Genomic DNA, 17,592 nt, shown 5'->3' with positions numbered 1-17,592 from the left:
AGGCTCAGACGACAAACTTGTTCTTTGCTTAAAGTATGGTGTAGTTTACAGAGTATGGAGGAGAAGATAATACGCTGACAGTGTCTTTATTAAAACAAAAGTACATCTGCTCTGTGGGGCCACTTAAAGCTGGCAGGACATTCTTTTTACAGGAAAATTTGACCTGGTGTCCTTGTGCAATGCTTGACTGCTGTACTTCATAGAATCATAGAATAGTTAGGGTTGGAAAGGACCTTAAGATCATCTAGTTCCAACCCCCTGCCATGGGCAGGGACACCTCACACTAAACCGTGCCACCCAAGGCTTCGTCCAGCGTGGCCTTGAACACTGCCAGGGATAGAGCATTCACAGCCTCCCTGGACAACCCATTCCAGTGCCTCACAACCCTAACAGTAAAGAATTTCTTCCTTATATCCAATCTAAACCTCCCCTGTTTAAGTTTTAATGTGTTACCCTTTATCCTGTCACTACTGTCCTTCTTCCCTAATGAATAGTCCCTCCCCTGCATCCATATAGGTCCCCATCAGATACTGGAAGGCTGCTATGAGGTCTCCACGCAGCCTTCTCTTCTCCAGGCTGAACAGCCCCAACTTTCTCAGCCTATCTTCATATGGGAGGTGCTCCAGTCCCCTCATCATCCTCATGGCCCTCCTCTGGACTTATTCCAACAGTTCCATGTCCTTTTTATGTTGAGGACACCAGAACTGCACACAATACTCCAAGTGAGGTCTCACAAGAGCAGAGTAGAGGGACAGGATCCTCTCCTTCGACCGTCTGGTCACACTTCCTCATGATGCTTTTGATGCTCCTTTAGACTTGGAAACAGTTCAGATTAAGAAGACCACTGAGAGGCCACTGAGACTAACACACTACAATATTTTCATAGGGTCAGTGCTTCAGCATTTTGTTAAGTTCATTTCCAAAGCCATTTCATTAGCATCACTGTCAAAACTAACTTAGCCTAGTTCCAGGCTTAAGTATACATTTAAACTGTATATTATTTTTGCAATACAGTGTAGCAACTGAAGGCCCAATATCTTTTTTTTCCTTTTCTTTTCTCCACATTTACATGGAGTGTGGTAAAATATTTTGGGATTGTAAAAATGGAAGGGGACATGCACATACACTCCCCTCAATTCACAAAAAAGTTAAAATTTTCAGTGAAAACTTCAGAATGTAATGTAGGAACAACATACCGAATAGTGATTTTTCTGTTATGCTGGAAATCTGTGCTGTCAGTATAGCATTACTTTACTCAGATCATGTCAATCTTTGTGGAATAATGTTCTCTTAAAAAAAAATCTGTCCCTGTACCCTGCAATCAATTCAGTAAACAGTTTTATTGTGATATACTAATAGACATAATCTTCAGCTTATACTAAAACTTGAAGTGATTCTCAAGCACTTACAGGCCATATGATTCATGACTTCTTTCTATTACAGATCCTGACTTCACTTACCTAGGAGGTATTTTAAATCCCATCCCAGGTCTAGTATTACAATAACAATTTCTTTATACATTAAATTTTAAATTAATATCATGCTGTATTTGACTGCAAGGTATATCTTTTCCCTAGACTGCCAGTTTGAGCTCTCAGGAGCAGATGGAATAGTACGCTCTAGTCAAGTAGAACAAGAAGGAAAAACAAAACCAGGACAAGCAGTTGACTGCATATGGACAATTAAAGCTACTCCAAATGCTAAGGTGGGTTTCATTCATATCATTCAACATATAATGGGTTTCAAAGTCATTTGTAACAGGTAATAGTCACTAGCTGTGATTTGCATAATGTTGCACTTTTCAGTGGAACAAGTTACTTATCAGTGCCTTAAGAAATCCAGACAGAGGATTGTTCCTGAAATTAAATTTATAGAGCAAGTCCACAGTCTTGTCTTCCTGTTATTTGAAACTTAAAATACAAAATAATGGAACACTGTTCAATCAACAATTTTCAGGGGTGTTTGACTTGTACTCTAGTTTTATTGGAAGATGGCAGTCAAAGATGCTAGCTAACAGCTTTGATAAATTTCCTTAAATCTTGATGCCACATTTAAAAATTTTGCCTCCAGTGTTTCTATTGGAAAATTTGGTTTTGTTCAAAGTCAAAAAAACATGTACCTGCTTCTCCCCAGTGTAATTCACAATCCAGCACCTTAAACCCCACTTTCAGTAGTAGCCTTACCTAAAGTGAAAAGCTTTAGCTGGAAGCAGCTGAGGAATTGTCACTCCTTTTCTGACTTAGCTATAGGATCACACCCTCTTAAAGTGACACAATAAAATTTGCTGAAACTTTTTTGCTCAAGCCCTAAAGGGGCATAGTAGCTGTTCAAGCCAAAAATCAGCATACATTACTTGGGTACCTGGTATCTGTGATTGTGCCTACAGAATTAGAGACTGCTTACGAAAGCATCACTGTCATGCTCATTAAAAACAACTTGAGCTTTATTGTTAGGGAGAAGGATAAAATTCTATTCATAATCCCAAATATAGCCTGTACAGCAAAAAAAACAATAGCTATGTGTTTCACAGACATAGAATGGTTAACAACTTAGGAGTTGCACTGAAGAATACATTTTGTTTTCTCCATATAGTATACACATCTTTCATTTGTTCCTGTAAGTGTATTAAAGCATATATCACTGCTTGTATGTACATAAAAATTAAAAAATATTTCGAAGCAGTATCTGGCAAGATGACAAACATACTCTATGCCTTAATACGTACCCCTCGTGGTTAACTAACAAGTCATAGAATCATAGAATAGTTAGGGTTGGAAAGGACCTTAAGATCATCTAGTTCCAAGCCCCTGCCATGGGCAGGGACACCTAACACTAGACAATATCACCCAAAACATCATCCAACCTGGCCTTGAACACTGCCAGGGATGGAGCATTCACTACCTCCCTGGACAACCCATTCCAGTACCTCACCACCCTAACAGGAAAAAATTTCTTCCTTTTATCCAGTCTAAACCTCAGCTGTTTAAGTTTCAACCTGTTACCCCTTGTACTATCACTACAGTCCATAATGAATAGTCCCTCCCCTGCATCCCTGTAGGCCCCCTTCAGATACTGGAAGGCTGCTATGAGGTCTCCACGCAGCCTTCTCTTCTCCAGGCTGAACAGCCCCAACTTTCTCAGCCTGTCTTCATACAGGAGGTGCTCCAGTCCCCTCATCATCCTTGTGGCCCTCCTCTGGACTTTGTCAAACAGTTCCATGTCCTTTTTATGTTGAGGACACCAGAACTGTACACAGTACTCCAAGTGAGGTCTCACAAGAGCAGAGTAGAGGGTCAGGATCACCTCTGACCTGCTGGTCACGCTTCTTTTGATGCAGCCCAGGATACAGTTGCTTTCTGGGCTGTAAGCACACACTGAAGCTGGCTCATGTTCATTTTCTCAACAACCAACACCACCAAGTCCTTCTCCTCAGGGCTGCACTGAATTTCCTTTTTGCCCAACCTGTAGCTGTGCCTGGGATTGCTCCTACCCAGGTGTAGGACCTAAGCACTTGTCATGGTTAAACTTCATGAGGCTGGCATCAGCCCACTTCACAAGCGTGTCAAGTTCCCTCTGAATGGCATTCCTTCCCTCCAGTGTATCAACAGAACCACACAGCTTGGTGTCATTGGCAAACTTGCTGAGGGCACACTCAATTCCATTGTCCATGTCAGCGACAAAGATATTAAACAAGACCAGTCCCAATACCGATCCCTGAGGGACACCACTCGTTACTGGTCTCCAGCTGGATATTGAACCATTGACCACAACTCTTTGCATGTGGCCATCCAGCCAGTTCTTTATCCACCGAGTGGTCCACTCAGAGGGGGCCTACATTGTCCCTAGTCTGTTTTTTAGCCGCTACAAACCTATGTCATCCCTTCCTGTTACCTTTAACATCCCTAGCCAAGTTTAGCTCTAATTGGGCCTTAGCTTTCCTAACTTGCTCCCTAACTTCCCGGACAGCATCCCTTTACTCATCCCAGGCAACCTGACCTTTTATAAGCCTTTTTTTTTCCTGTGAATTTTTCTCAGCAGCTCCTTATCCATCCAAGGAGGTCTCCTGGCCCTCCTGCTGCACTTCCTTCTAGTCAGGACTAAACACTCCTGAGCTTAGAGCAGGTGATCCTTGAGTATTGACCAACAGTCTTGGGCCCCCCTGGCCTCTATGGCTATATCCCATGGAACCTTACTAAGCAGGTTCCTGAAGAGACCAAAGTCTGCTCTCTTGAAGTCCATGGCAGTGAGCTTGCTGCGTGCTCTTCTCACTGCCCTGAGGACCTCGAATTCGACCATCTCATGATCACTGCATCCAAGACTTCCCTGGAGAGTCACATTTCCAACAAGCCCTTCCCTGTTGGTGAGCATGAGGTCAAGCAGGGCACCTCTCCTTGTCGGCTCCTCTATTGCTTGCAGAAGGAAGTTGTCTTCCACACAATCAAGGAACCTCCGGGATTGCTTGTGCTGGGCCGTACCGTTGCTCCAGCAGATGTCAGGGTGATTGAAGTCCCCCATGAGAACAAGGGCCTGCGAGTGTGAGGTTTTTCCTATTTGTCTGTAGAGTTCTTCATCCACAGGTTCCTCTTGATCAGGCAGTCTGTAACAGAGCACCACAGTAATGTCTCCTATCACTGATTTCCCCTTAACCCTGACCCACAAACTTTCTGTTAACTGATCACCTATCCCCAGAGAGAGTTCCATGCTCTCCAGCCTATCCCTAACATAAAGGGCAACTCCCCCTCCCCCCCCCCCCCACTGGGCCTGTCTTTTCTAAAAAGCCTGTAACCTTCCATTCCAACACTCCAGTCAAAGGAGCCATCCCACCATGTTTCTTTGGTGCCTATTATATCACAGCCCCATAGATGTGCCCACATCTCTAATTCCTCTTGTTTATTCCCCATGCTATGGGCATTTGTATAGAGGCATCTGATCCGAGCTTCAAATGAAGCCAGCTCAGTGGCTGGAGCGGCTAGAATATCACTACATTGCTCCGAGCATTTATTCTAGGTGCTGGCAACTGACTGGGTGTGTTGGGATGGGATGATGCTCCCTCTCCCCCAACACAACTAGTTTAAAGCATCCTTGACAAGTCTGGCAAGCCTCCCAGCAAAACCACCCTTCCCTTTCTTTATCAGAGCAGTTCCACCAGGCCCCAGTAGGCCTGGTCAACAAATTTGAGCCCCATGTTCAAGACACCCAAACCCTTGACTATGACACCACCCTTTTAACCATTTATTAACCTGTCCAATCCTCCTAGCCTCTGGAAGGTCCTTCCATGTGTCACATTAACCAACTTACAAATTAAAGGTTCAAAGCCAGCAACTCAAAAGGTGGTAGTAAGAGGACAAGACGTGAAAGAAACTAAAACTTTATTAATATACTTGAGCCTTTGAAGAAGTGACTCAACTCCCAGGAGCTCTATCCTAGTCTGAGTAATAGTAGCAGTTCTTCCAGAAACAATAATAAAATCATTTTCACCCTACTTTGCCACTTGAGTGCACCAGGTCTTATGCTTAAGTATTTTAATAAATTATTGAATGTTGCCAGAAGGCAGAGTTATAGTTTGGTCAGTCCTGCAATTAGATCAGCATCCTAAATTACAGAGCTAAAACATTACAGGAAAATAATTCTTAGTATTTTGAGAGTAGCTTCTCAAGCTTTAATTCTGGCAGAATTATGATGATAGGATCCATTCAATCTGATACGGTACAGTCTCTTGAGAAAAATAAACATAGACATTTTTAATTTACTCAATTTGATTTTGTAATGAAAATAAATTTTTAAAATTGACACAACTGCAGCAATGAAAGGACTTTTAAAATCTGTGGAACAGGTATTTACACATACAGACAATAGTTCTACTAAAAGTGTCCTAGTTTATTTTTAACTTCCCTTGTAATTTCACACCAGGTACATGAAGTCAATCATTAAATGAAAATACCATCTCTCAGCTCATATGCTAGCACTTAACTGCTCACACCTATGTTTGTGAGGTAAGACATCAGTGGAAGACAGGTTCTCAATGCAGCTAAGAACAAAGACAGCAGGAGTAGAAAAAAGAAGAAAAAAACGTATACTGAAAATCACACAATAGTGAAATGAAGCATGAGATAATATGGCACAAGCTATACTTTTTAATGGTGTGCAAGGGAGACAGAGCTGGCAACCTGCCTCTGGAAGACATTGGAAAGGAGAAGTCAGGATGTGCAAGTGTTGCCTTTTCCTGTGCTCACTATTTTACCATGTTTTCCATAGAGCTTGTTAAGTGTGTTTTCTGGGGGGGGGGAATATTTTTTTATTTCCCCACACAAAGTTGGTTGGTTTTGTTTTAGTGAATTCTTTAGAATTCTGTTTTAAAAGGCTTTGGCTGTAGCTGAGGTTAAAAGGGAGATACTGCAAAATGGCAGGAAAAATAGGTAATGTGGAAGTTGTAAGTATAGTATTAATACACTGTTGTCTTCCCTGCTTCACAAGCTAAACAAGAGCTGGAGATTTTTGTCATTAGGCAGTTGCATGAAAAAGTGTACTGTCCAAAAGTATTACAGGCCTTAGGGCCTGTAATAGCAGCCTGAGAGGGAGTTTTAGGCTGTACTATCTCAAAATACATCCAGTCCACGCCTTGTCTGAGCAGCATGCTGAAGAGGAAAATCATCTCTTCTCCCACAGAGCAGGAGAACTCTGCTTCCATATGGATAGATTTCTTCTCTGTCAAAATAATGGCTATGTGAGGAATTTTTGAAGTTTAACGATGGCCTTTGCAGCATGCCTAGGTGACAGAGTTACACAGTTCATTTAACTTCCCCTAGAATTTTGAGAATCCCAGTACAACCATTCCAGAGGTTAAAAAGGCCTGTGATTTTTCATGTAATTCTAGCTGAATTACAATCTTGCATAAGTTTCCTGCTCCAGCAAAATAAGTTATTTTCCAAGTGCCATGTTGGTCTTCCAGTTTCCCTGCTGCATACGTTCTAACACATGCGCTGCCCTCTCTTGAATTAGATTCCTCTTTTAGAGGAATTAAGAGTGGTTTAGCTTATTAGCACATCCTAGATAGACAGCTTTTACTTTTCTTCTGCTTCCATTTTTATTCAAATGTCTCCTGACTTCATGGCTTGTGTCTTCCATAACAGTACTATGGTTCAGTAATTAGTTTTCATTCTGAAGCAACAAATTTTAATTTCAGTAATTTTTTCTTCAGAGCCTTTCTGACTAAACTCCTTCCCTCATATTTTAACACTGTTGTTAGTAATTAAAAAGGAAGAAAGGAGAACAGTCAAAATACCATTAAAATTATTTCAGCACATTTATGTATTTCTCATACCTCTTCTAGAGTAATAGGCTGCACATGTAACAGAGCTCTTTCGGGCTTTCTTCAGCAAGCGTGTTGGTTTTTATCTTTTTTTTTTTTTTCCCAAGGGGACTAGAAATGTATCAGAGTAAATTATTAAGTAAAGATGGCTTTGGGGAGGGGGTGAAGCAAAACAGACACTTAAACTTCAAGTAATACTCCACATTTACATTTAATGACAAAATGTAAGCTTAAAAGTGCTGTGCATTGGGAGTTACACATGTGTAAGGGGACACATCTCCAAGATTTGCTAAGAAAGACTGTCTTTTCTGTATTACTTTTACTAGATACATTAATTTCTCTTTTCTAACAGATTTATATGCGATTTCTCGACTATCAAATGGAGCATTCAAATGAATGCAAAAGAAACTTTGTTGCTGTGTATGATGGAAGTAGTTCTATTGAAAACCTGAAGGCAAAATTCTGCAGTACTGTAGCAAATGATGTCATGCTGCAGACTGGCACAGGTGTGGTACGGATGTGGGCAGATGAAGGCAGTAGGCTAAGCAGATTCAGAATGCTGTTCACTTCATTTGTGGATCGTAAGTAGATTTTAAAGTGTCTGTTCTCCCTGTACTTCAGGAATTTCAGGAAAAGCATCAACTATATGTTATGCAGCAGGAACACATGAAAAGATTGTTCCCGTTTACTTCATGTACTGGCATCTAAATTAAATACTTGCTTTATTACAGTTACAAGCATGGTTCCTGAAGAAAGGCTTTCCTCCATTCTTAAAAGGTTTATTTTTCATTTTAAGTCAGTAATAATAAAGCCGTAGGCTATGTCTTTCTCACAAAGAGTTACACAAATGAGCACAGACTTTAAAAAGACAGCAGTGTGACTGAAGTGTGCTGTCCCACTAGCCCTCATCTTCCAGTTCCCTGCCAGCTGCCCCAACAGGCTTTTCTGTAGCCTGCACAGAGTGTTTAGAAGGCTAGAGAACACTTGTGACCCCACAGTGTCTGGAGTTACCTCCAGCTTCAGATCTGGAAGTACATGCACTACAGCTACACCTAAGCTGCTACCTCCTTCTCAGCTGCACCTGACTTGGAGCAATCCCACATGAGTTCCTTTAGCAAAGTCCATTTGTGTTGCACAACCATGGATAAACGGTAAAATTCAAACTATTTAAGAAGGCTATATTAAAAGCAGAGCTGTAAATGCAAACTGGATTTCTGTTTGGATCCAGCAGCCTGGGGTGGAAATAGATAGTCTTTGCTCCCATTGTAAATGAATATGTTTCTTGCAAGTGTGCCTTTTGTGAGATCTTCCTTGAAGTGCTTTCTCTCTGAATTGACTGGAATATATTGTCTCTCATGTTTACAAAGCACAACATCGTCCATATTGCAGAACCTGAAAATAAGTGGCATCTTCAGGACTAAAGTAGAATAAGTTCAGAACTGCAGAGCAGATCTGTAATACAGGGGGAGAGCTGAATAAAGCTTATCTGCCATTTCAGGAAGTCAGACCTATGCTTATGCCAGAGGTTTTCAAAAGGCTCTGCTTAAAGAATAAGTAGTACGGATTTGCTCTCAAATAAATACCTTTTTTTCGCAGAATTAACATGTCTGTAGCTTGTCCTGAAAGGGATCCTGGTCATCACCTTCCAAAAAAGTTTAGGTTATAGATAACAAGTGCATTTTATATTCTGTTCCACAAAAACAGTAAAATTTTAACACAAGTTGAAAGACTTAAGAGGCTTAAGAGAAATAGCTAATTTCTTGCATTGCCTAGATGGAGTAATAAACAATTGCATGGATCAAACTAGTCTATTGTTTAAGCTACAAGAGGCAGTTTAATAACAGATATTGTGGTTAAAACTGGTGCTTACTGCAATTCACAACTTGCAAAGTTGAGAACTGCTTTTCCAGTAGCATTTATTTCAATATAGTTATTGATACTAGCGGTAGTTCAAATTAATCCAGCTTTCAATCTAAAATATTCTATAAACTTTGCCAGGGAAATTATCCATTTATATTACAAATACTGAAGTGGGGTTGGGTTTTTCTTCTGTTGAGTTGAGGTTTTGGGGGTTCTTTTTGTGTTGTTTTTTTTTTTTTGAGTGAAAGAGGTTGAAACATTAACTACTCCTAAAGCTAGATAACTTTTAGATAACTTTGCCAACGTACAGTTTTAAAGCAACTCAAAAGTCACTGGCAGAAGAAAACCTGAAAAGGTATGTGGGTTTTTTTTATTTATGTTCTAACTTGAGATACCATCTTTATTGGATAGGGTAATTGAAAGGTATGTGTCTGAAAAACGTTTCATGTATTTTTAAATTATCTAGTGATAAGCAATTTTTCTAACTGAAAAAAAATGAATCTTTGCTTACCTTGTTTTCAGATCAGTAGGCTATTTTTCTTTTCTACCTTACTAATGATTTGTAATTAAATGAAGACAACCATGAAAAACAATCAGTACTTCTGAAATTATTTACAGAAGTTAACTAATTGTGCGTGACAGTCACCTAACACACACCTAGAGCTGCTTACAGATTTGACTAATTCAGCTAATAGAAATGTTAAAAATCCATGTATTTGATTTGTGGCTCAATTCAGTACATAAATAGTGCTAGATACAAAGAATACTGTGAACATTGCACCAGTCTTAGGCAGCTGTTATGAGCCCAGCTACGTCCTTGAAGCCCTGGAGTGGAACCAGTCAGTCCTTGTGACTTGTAGATTTAGTAATCCCCAGATAAGCAAAAGGAAAAGTAAGTCTATTTCTCATATCTTTATGAACTTGTGAACAAAAGCCTTACCCAAAAAATGTTAAGGAGACTACACAGAAATGTAAAATAGAGACTGTGCTGGCATATGGAGAAGCAGCAACAGAATGCATCATCCAAATATATGAAACAAAGGGAATGTGTCTTACATCATAATTTTTCCTCTGCCTCCAAAATAACTACAACTTGATACAGATCTATACTGGAACACCAGCAGATACACATGGATCCATGACAACCACTCTGGACACAAACTTCATAGATTCTCCTTTACATCGGTCAGAAATACTTCAGTAGGTGTTATAGCCTATTACATACATAGCCTTTTTATGCTATTCTTTTTAAATGCTGAGCATATTTATCCTTTACAAGGTAAAGCCTGTGCAATCTTTCTTTCCAAATTCAAGAAAACCTACCTACTCCTTTTTCTGTCACTGAGACTCTGAAGCCTCACAGAAGGAATGAGAAGTGCTTTAATCAGGATCAGTCACCCTCCTCTGTTTTACTCTTTGGGTTTTGTATTATTTTTCAGAGAATCCTGACTGCTCAAGAGTAAATTCTTCCTATGAAATCAAAGAGAGTATCTATACCATATATCTTTGCTGTTTGATGTATAACTGACTTCACTCATAATAGGCATTTATATAATAAAAAGTACCACATTACAAAGACAAAGAGAAAATGAATTTTTTGAATAGTGCTCAGAATTCATAAAGAATTCCGCATGTAAATAACATCCTGAAAAGAATTATTACTATTTTTTCAATATATTTTTTTTAATGTCAAGGAGCTATACCAAATGTTCACGTTACTGAAATCTCTTGCAATTACTGAAACAGTCCTCCACAAACTGAAATCTGATTTGCCTTAAGATATTAATGGGCTCTAAAATGCATACGTTCAGGAGCTGCTTCACAACATCTGCATAGCATATGCACAGCAGACTGAATAAATATATAACTGATGAGGAACATACGATTTTTAAGTAAAGGCAAATATTTTCAAGCAAAGTATTAAAGTATTATTTTAAAGGCAAGTATTAAAGCCTTCTTCCATTTTCTGTGATATGTGACTGTCTCTATGTGCTACCCATTTTGAGCAAGAATTTTTTGTAGCACTGATAATGCCCTTGCCAAAAATCATATGGCAGGAGTAAATAATCCAATAATTAGTGATGTGCAAAAAAAATGTTTAAAAGGGATAAAAAATGAGTATGCATGTTGAAAAAAAACAAACCCACAACAGGAATTTACTAGTTCTATTGCTGTGCATTGATTACTGAAAATTCCTAATGTTTTCTTTCTCTTCTCTTCTGCAGCTCCCTGCTCAGGCAGCACTTACTTCTGCCATAGCAACATGTGCATCAATAATTCTTTAGTGTGCAATGGCATTCAGAACTGTGCATACCCTTGGGATGAAAATCACTGCAGAGGTGAATATTATCCAAAGTATAGCCTTTGTGAGCAAGGCTGGTCAGTTTGCCTTTCAGGAAAGTCATGAAATCACTTTTTCCTGGAAATATGCTGAAGACAGCTATTCTATTAATCTCAAAAAGGTGTTCCAAATTTTTTATTTAAGCTCAGGAGACATGCAGGCATCTTGAATATTGATCCTGCTGCTTTATAATTATATTACTTCATCTTCAGCATAAAGTATCTTATTTTAAAAGGATGTCAGCTTAATAGGAAATAGAATTTAGTATTTGCCAGGTTGCAACGTATCCATTTCTGAACTTTAAATGAAGCGAAGATTGTAGGGACAGCTAATACTTTTTAGAGAAAAAAATACAGAGCTTGAAAAAGACAGACAAGCCTCTAAGCATAAAAACCCTGTCTCAAGCAACAGTCTTCAAAGAGAAAGATAATTTTAAAACACTTGTTTTAAGTTGTTAATCACAGGATATCTCAGAGTAAATGCAGTTATTGCATATGGTACGAGAAAGGGTAGTAAGAATTGCTTAGGAAGCAGAAGTGATCTTTTATGGAAAATGGACAGATGTAAATAACTGCTTTTACAACATGGGGCACAGGAGTACTATTTAAATAATCACAGCTACAGGAAAAATGTGTCTTAGTGTCAGGTTTTGTAGGAAAAATTCTCATGAGGAAACTTATTCTGCTAAACTGCAAATATGTTCATCTGTGCTTGAACAATCACTGAATTTTTAGAGTTGAAACAAAATAAATTTAAGGTCAACAGTTCCTCTTGGTAAAAGAAAGCAAGAAAAGAGCACATGTGAGCAGGGTTGTTGGTTGGTTTGGGTTTTCTTTTTGACAAAGAATGGCATAAATAGGTCTGCACACATAACACCAGAAACATTTAAATAGTAACTCAATTTCAAAGAGAAATCAACCCTGCAGGAAGGGTCAAAACCTTCTTTACAGAAAATCTTGAAATCAGATGTCTTTTCAACACATGAATCCTGCTTAAATATTTAGTGAATACATATTAAAAAACTTGCTTTGAAATTTCACTAGGGGCAAACAAAAAAATAAACACCACTAATAAATACACAAATGCAAGGTATATTCTGGAAGCTTTCGAATTAACAAAGCTGATCCATAACTCCCAAGTTTTCAATGTAAAAGTGAGCTCCTCTAAACAATGCTTAGCTTTATTAATATTCAGTATTCCCTCTAAAGTGCAATTTCCATATCTCTTTCCTATCTTTACCAACCACTTTCTAGAATCTTGCCTGGAATCCACACTTCATTCACATACTGAAGCATTTAAAAAATGAATTCCATTAAAACCATGTCACAGCATGAAGAAAATGTCTTTCCCAGTATTTGCAAATTACTGTATATGGTGCTGAATAACCTTTGTGCTGAATACAATCTAAATTCTGCTGTAATACTTGCACAGCAAATAATGAAGGGACAGCTGCAGACTGGATCTGTATTGCCAGTGTAGGCAGACTGAAGGGAGGCTGCTGTAACTAAGTAAGTAATATCTAGCCTTAAAAAGAAACTTCTCACAGTTGTGTAAAATTTCTGCCAGCACCCAGAGTTCTCATGTAGTCTGTACTGATAACTAACAAAACCTGAGCGTATTGTGAACTAAGCCAAGTAGCACAAAAATTGATAGGAAAGTCATATGTGTGCTATTCGTTTAAACAGACTGAAGAAGACATCACCTTTTGCATGACAGCTTTTTCATCAGAGAATTGAGAAACTTAGATGAGAAGACTGCCTTAGTGCATTCATACCTCCCACAATGTATGGTAACACTGAGATCTAAGCTAGGCATGTTTAAACCATGACAGCAGGAGAAGGGACATATCCTCCTTCATGTTAAAAATGCAAGTGTAACTCAGAGTAGACAGTCAATGCTCTGAAGTAGAACTGTATTTCAGACATAACTTCTTACTAGCCAGCTCCCTGAGAGTCTGTTTAATGTATGAATTGTTTCAAACAGTATAGGATGGTACAGACTCTCTCCAAGCACTGTGTACAGAGTACTTAGGTGCGTGATACAGATATCCAGGAGCCAAATATCTGAACATAGTATGCAACATCTACGCTACTGTATTTTCTTCTACATAGTCTTAAATGCTTTCCTCCCCCAGCAATGGACATTGCAGAGTCTCAGTATAGAATTCTGTAAGTCCCCAGGGACAATCGTGGGTTGGACCAAGCTCATCCACTTCCTATCCCCTGCCGTGGGACACTTTCCACTAGACCTGGTTGCTCAAGGCCCATCCAGCCTGGACTTGAACATTGCCAAACAAGTACATTTACAGAACTGAAATCCAACTAGAAAAATCTAATCTTCAAATACAAATTTTTAGTATTAAACCATCTTGTTCTGATGCTGCCATCTTGTGTGTTTCATATGAAGTACTATATGAACTTCATACGCAGTGCCATATGATTTGGGTTACTTTGTCTGTGCCTGTTCTCCCCAGCCCATCTCTGTTGTTTTGTTTGGGTTTTGGTTTTTTTTGTACATCTGACTTGATTAATGGACTGTTAAAACTGGAATACATCTATGCTAAAGCTCCTTGTATTGAAAAAGATATAACCGAATTCCATAATAGACAGTCATTCAGTTTCCAAGAGATGCAAAAGCAAATAGTACAGTCACCTTCATATCATTATTATGATAATAGTTTTCCCTTTTACAGAAAAAAAAAGATCATTTTAAATCTAGGTTTCCTTCTACTGACATCTATGGGAACGTTACCAGCAAGAGGTAAGCATGTTAAGATAAACATTGTCTGTAGTTGTTCATTTAAGCCTACTTGTACATTTTGGAATGTGAACTGATGGGTAGAGGTTCAGGCTTGAAGCCACATCCCAGCTGAGTCAGTGTACACTGGCCACAAAGTTCCACCCACCACTGAAATACTGTGTAGTGGTCGTTACTGCAGACAGAGAATTAGACTTGCTGAACAAGGATGATAAATCTCATTTATCATCAAAACCGGATTTAGCCTCCAATGCCAGTAAATCATTCCATTGATCAACAATTATATGGCAATCACAATACAGCTTGCTTTGTTTTAATGCGTGATGAAAAATGTGAAAAATCATAATACCCTTATCATAATCCTAATTTTTTATTTGCAGAAAAGAAAAGAACTGGATTGTTTGAACAAATTACCAGAACTCATGGAACAATCATTGGCATCACGTCAGGAATAGTTTTAGTACTTCTCATCATTTCAATTCTAGTACAAGTAAAACAACCTCGCAAAAAGGTTATGGCTTGCAAGACTGCATTCAATAAAACTGGCTTCCAGGAAGTATTTGATCCTCCACATTATGAACTGTTTTCACTGCGAGACAAAGAAATTTCTGCAGATCTGGCAGATTTATCAGAGGAGCTTGAAAACTACCAGAAAATCAGACGCCCTTCAACAGCTTCCAGATGCATTCATGACCATCACTGTGGCTCTCAGGCCTCTAATACAAAACAAAGTAGGACAAACCTCAGCTCTGTGGAGCTTCCCTTCCACAATGACTTTGCTCAGCCTCAGCCAATGAAAACATTTAACAGCACATTCAAGAAAAGTAGCTACACTTTCAAACAAGCGCATGACTGCCCTGAGCAAGTCATAGAAGACAGGGTGATGGAGGAGATTCCGTGTGAAATTTATGTTCGAGGAAGAGAAGATGCGGCACAAGGTTCATTGTCTATTGACTTTTGATTTCCTAGTGAAGGTGGTATCAGTGTCTACAAGATGCTTGTGTACAATGACAGTGTATATATTTAAAGTGTATTATATGCAGCGTGTGAGATACACTTTTAGCTTATTATATTTGATTTTAAAAAAGTCTGCATAACTAATTCTTTCTGAGAAATGGTAGATTTCCTCCCATCTTCCTAACATACCTACCTAGTGGAGGAGTAAGACAGACTTTGCATGGAAACTACAAGTAAAGGATATTAGAATTAAAAACCCAGCAGCTACTAACCACTGAAGACTGAAAACAATTATTACTATTCCTTATCTAATTTTCTCTTCTTTAGGCATCTGCTTTTCAAGACAATTTTAATACCTCAGTTACATAAATAAAAGTGCACCACATGTATGTCAACATAGGTGTCTTACTGTATTTGTCAAATTGAAAGTAGTGTTAAGTGCCAGTTAAGAATCAAGAATAGTGTTACAGCCATGTTTCATCTTGCCTACTGTTTATATTGCCTTTAATTGTTAGTTCTTCACTCTGCTTTGTGAGAAGTGAAAAGGATTACTGCCTTTTAAAATAGTCACATGAATTTTAATACATTTGAACATATGTAATTTTGCAGCTTGTGGTTTAAACACAAGTTAAGTACTCGTGTTAGTCTAGATGCAGACTTTCACAACAATATTTTTTCAAGAAGATTTGGGATTTTAAAATATTCTGCCATGTATTACAGATCCATATGGCTCACTGACTTCACAGCTCTGTAGTTAGAAAACAATTTTGTTCCAGCCTTTTCCAAGTACTGTCATAAATAGGCTGTACTGTACATTTGTTCCTTAAATAGCTTTTTCCTCCATATTGCAGCAAATCTTCCCTACTGAAATCAGTGGTAATACTTTTAGCTCATGTTCCACTTGCCTGAAGAGAACTGTTCTGAGGTCTGTGTGACTACCAGGTACATGAAGATACTGGAGACAGAGAAATCACAAAGCAACTCTTGATTTACCCTTGGAACATTTCTTACACCCCTTGATTCCACTCACAAAATTGCACATTTCATACCTTTTTTAGTAGTGGTTTGGACCTAATTTTAAAATTTTTACAATATAAAAAACTTTTTAAAATAAAATAATTCTCATTGTGTTTTTAAACTTTTTATACAGTTTGATACTGTACAGATATTTATTGAAACAAAATCTAACAGCTGTACAGCAGGCTTGTTTCAGTGTCCCTGTTTGCAGCTCAAAGTAACATACAGTGCCTGCTGTGTACATTGCAATTTGCCAATAACACTTAATATAACTTCTACATTAGCCTACATTTTAGACCCTGGCTTGTTTGGGTTTATTCTGGTATTTTGTTTTCAGGAAGCCTTTCACTGAAGGTGACCAACCAGCATGTACTGGGCATATCCTTCATTTACAAATGTATGTAAAACCATAATGCTTGCTGTTCTGACTATCGTACAAAAAAAAAAAAACCCAAAACTTTAATATACAACCCTAGCAAATGAAAAAACTATCCTTTAAAATAAAAAATTATCAACAGCTGTAATCACAGATTTCCATAAGAATGTTTTGGGGTTTTTTTTAAAATGTATTTGCAAAGGCTTAGAATGCAAGAAATGAAAGGGGGGGGGTTTGGGGGGGGGGAAGAGTACTGAGGGTAATTGCATACTTCCAACACTTCCCAACTTAAAAATTAACCCAGTGAGGTGTCTAGAAAGAATTTAATTTGAAGCTCAAAAATCAGATCCGTAAGGCTGTATCCTGGTGTCAGTTTTTGTGCTGGTCCCAGAGTGTATTTGAATTTGAGAGAATGAAAATGGGGATTATTTTTAGATGCACTTCATGCAGATGTGTTAAAAAATCTACCTGAGTTCACAATTTTTTGAGTATGTAATCAAAACATTTCTTGATAGATTTAGTTTAATTCTCATTTATTTCAATAATAAATACTTCACCACAAGCTATATGGTACAGAATGTTATTTGTGACAGTCTGTTAATCCTAGATTCTTTCTACAAGTGATATGCAGTTTTACACAGGTAATTTTTATCCATATAACTCTTGTAAGTGCTAGGTGTGCATGACAAGTTTTCTTTATGGTATATTTGTTCATGTGATAAAAATAATGTGATCCCTATTCTTTCCTAAATTATGTTGTCTCTGAGCAGTATACCGGTAACAATAAAATAAATAGCAAGCCTGCAAAGCCCAATTTCATGGAGAAAAGGGGAAAGCTCTATTGAAGTTCCAAAATGGCCTGAATAATGTTTCAGTCTCTGTTGTAACTTTTTGATTACATGGTCTGAACACGGCTGCTTTTTACCACAGAGAATAGAGGTGAGCTTCCATAGCCAGTCATGTATTCTGTGCAGA

General features: G+C 38.4%; 1 protein-coding gene across 1 annotated transcript in view; it reads left to right on the top strand.

Moving 5' to 3' along the window:
* The window catches only part of NETO2 (neuropilin and tolloid like 2), a 33,863-nt gene extending 17,172 nt beyond the window's left edge, over positions 1–16,691 (top strand). Inside the window, exons 5-9 of the mRNA XM_034073156.1 lie at positions 1,444–1,488; positions 1,578–1,705; positions 7,662–7,890; positions 11,395–11,508; positions 14,648–16,691. Coding sequence (XP_033929047.1) covers positions 1,444–1,488; positions 1,578–1,705; positions 7,662–7,890; positions 11,395–11,508; positions 14,648–15,228 — 1,097 coding nt within the window. The 3' untranslated portion in view covers positions 15,229–16,691. The remainder of the gene's footprint in view (positions 1–1,443; positions 1,489–1,577; positions 1,706–7,661; positions 7,891–11,394; positions 11,509–14,647) is intronic.
* The last annotated feature ends 901 nt before the right edge of the window (positions 16,692–17,592 follow it).

This window comes from Melopsittacus undulatus, chromosome Z (genome assembly GCF_012275295.1).
Source record: "Melopsittacus undulatus isolate bMelUnd1 chromosome Z, bMelUnd1.mat.Z, whole genome shotgun sequence".
Classification (NCBI taxonomy): Eukaryota; Metazoa; Chordata; class Aves; order Psittaciformes; family Psittaculidae; genus Melopsittacus; species Melopsittacus undulatus.
This window is presented reverse-complemented; position numbering and strand designations above follow the sequence as displayed.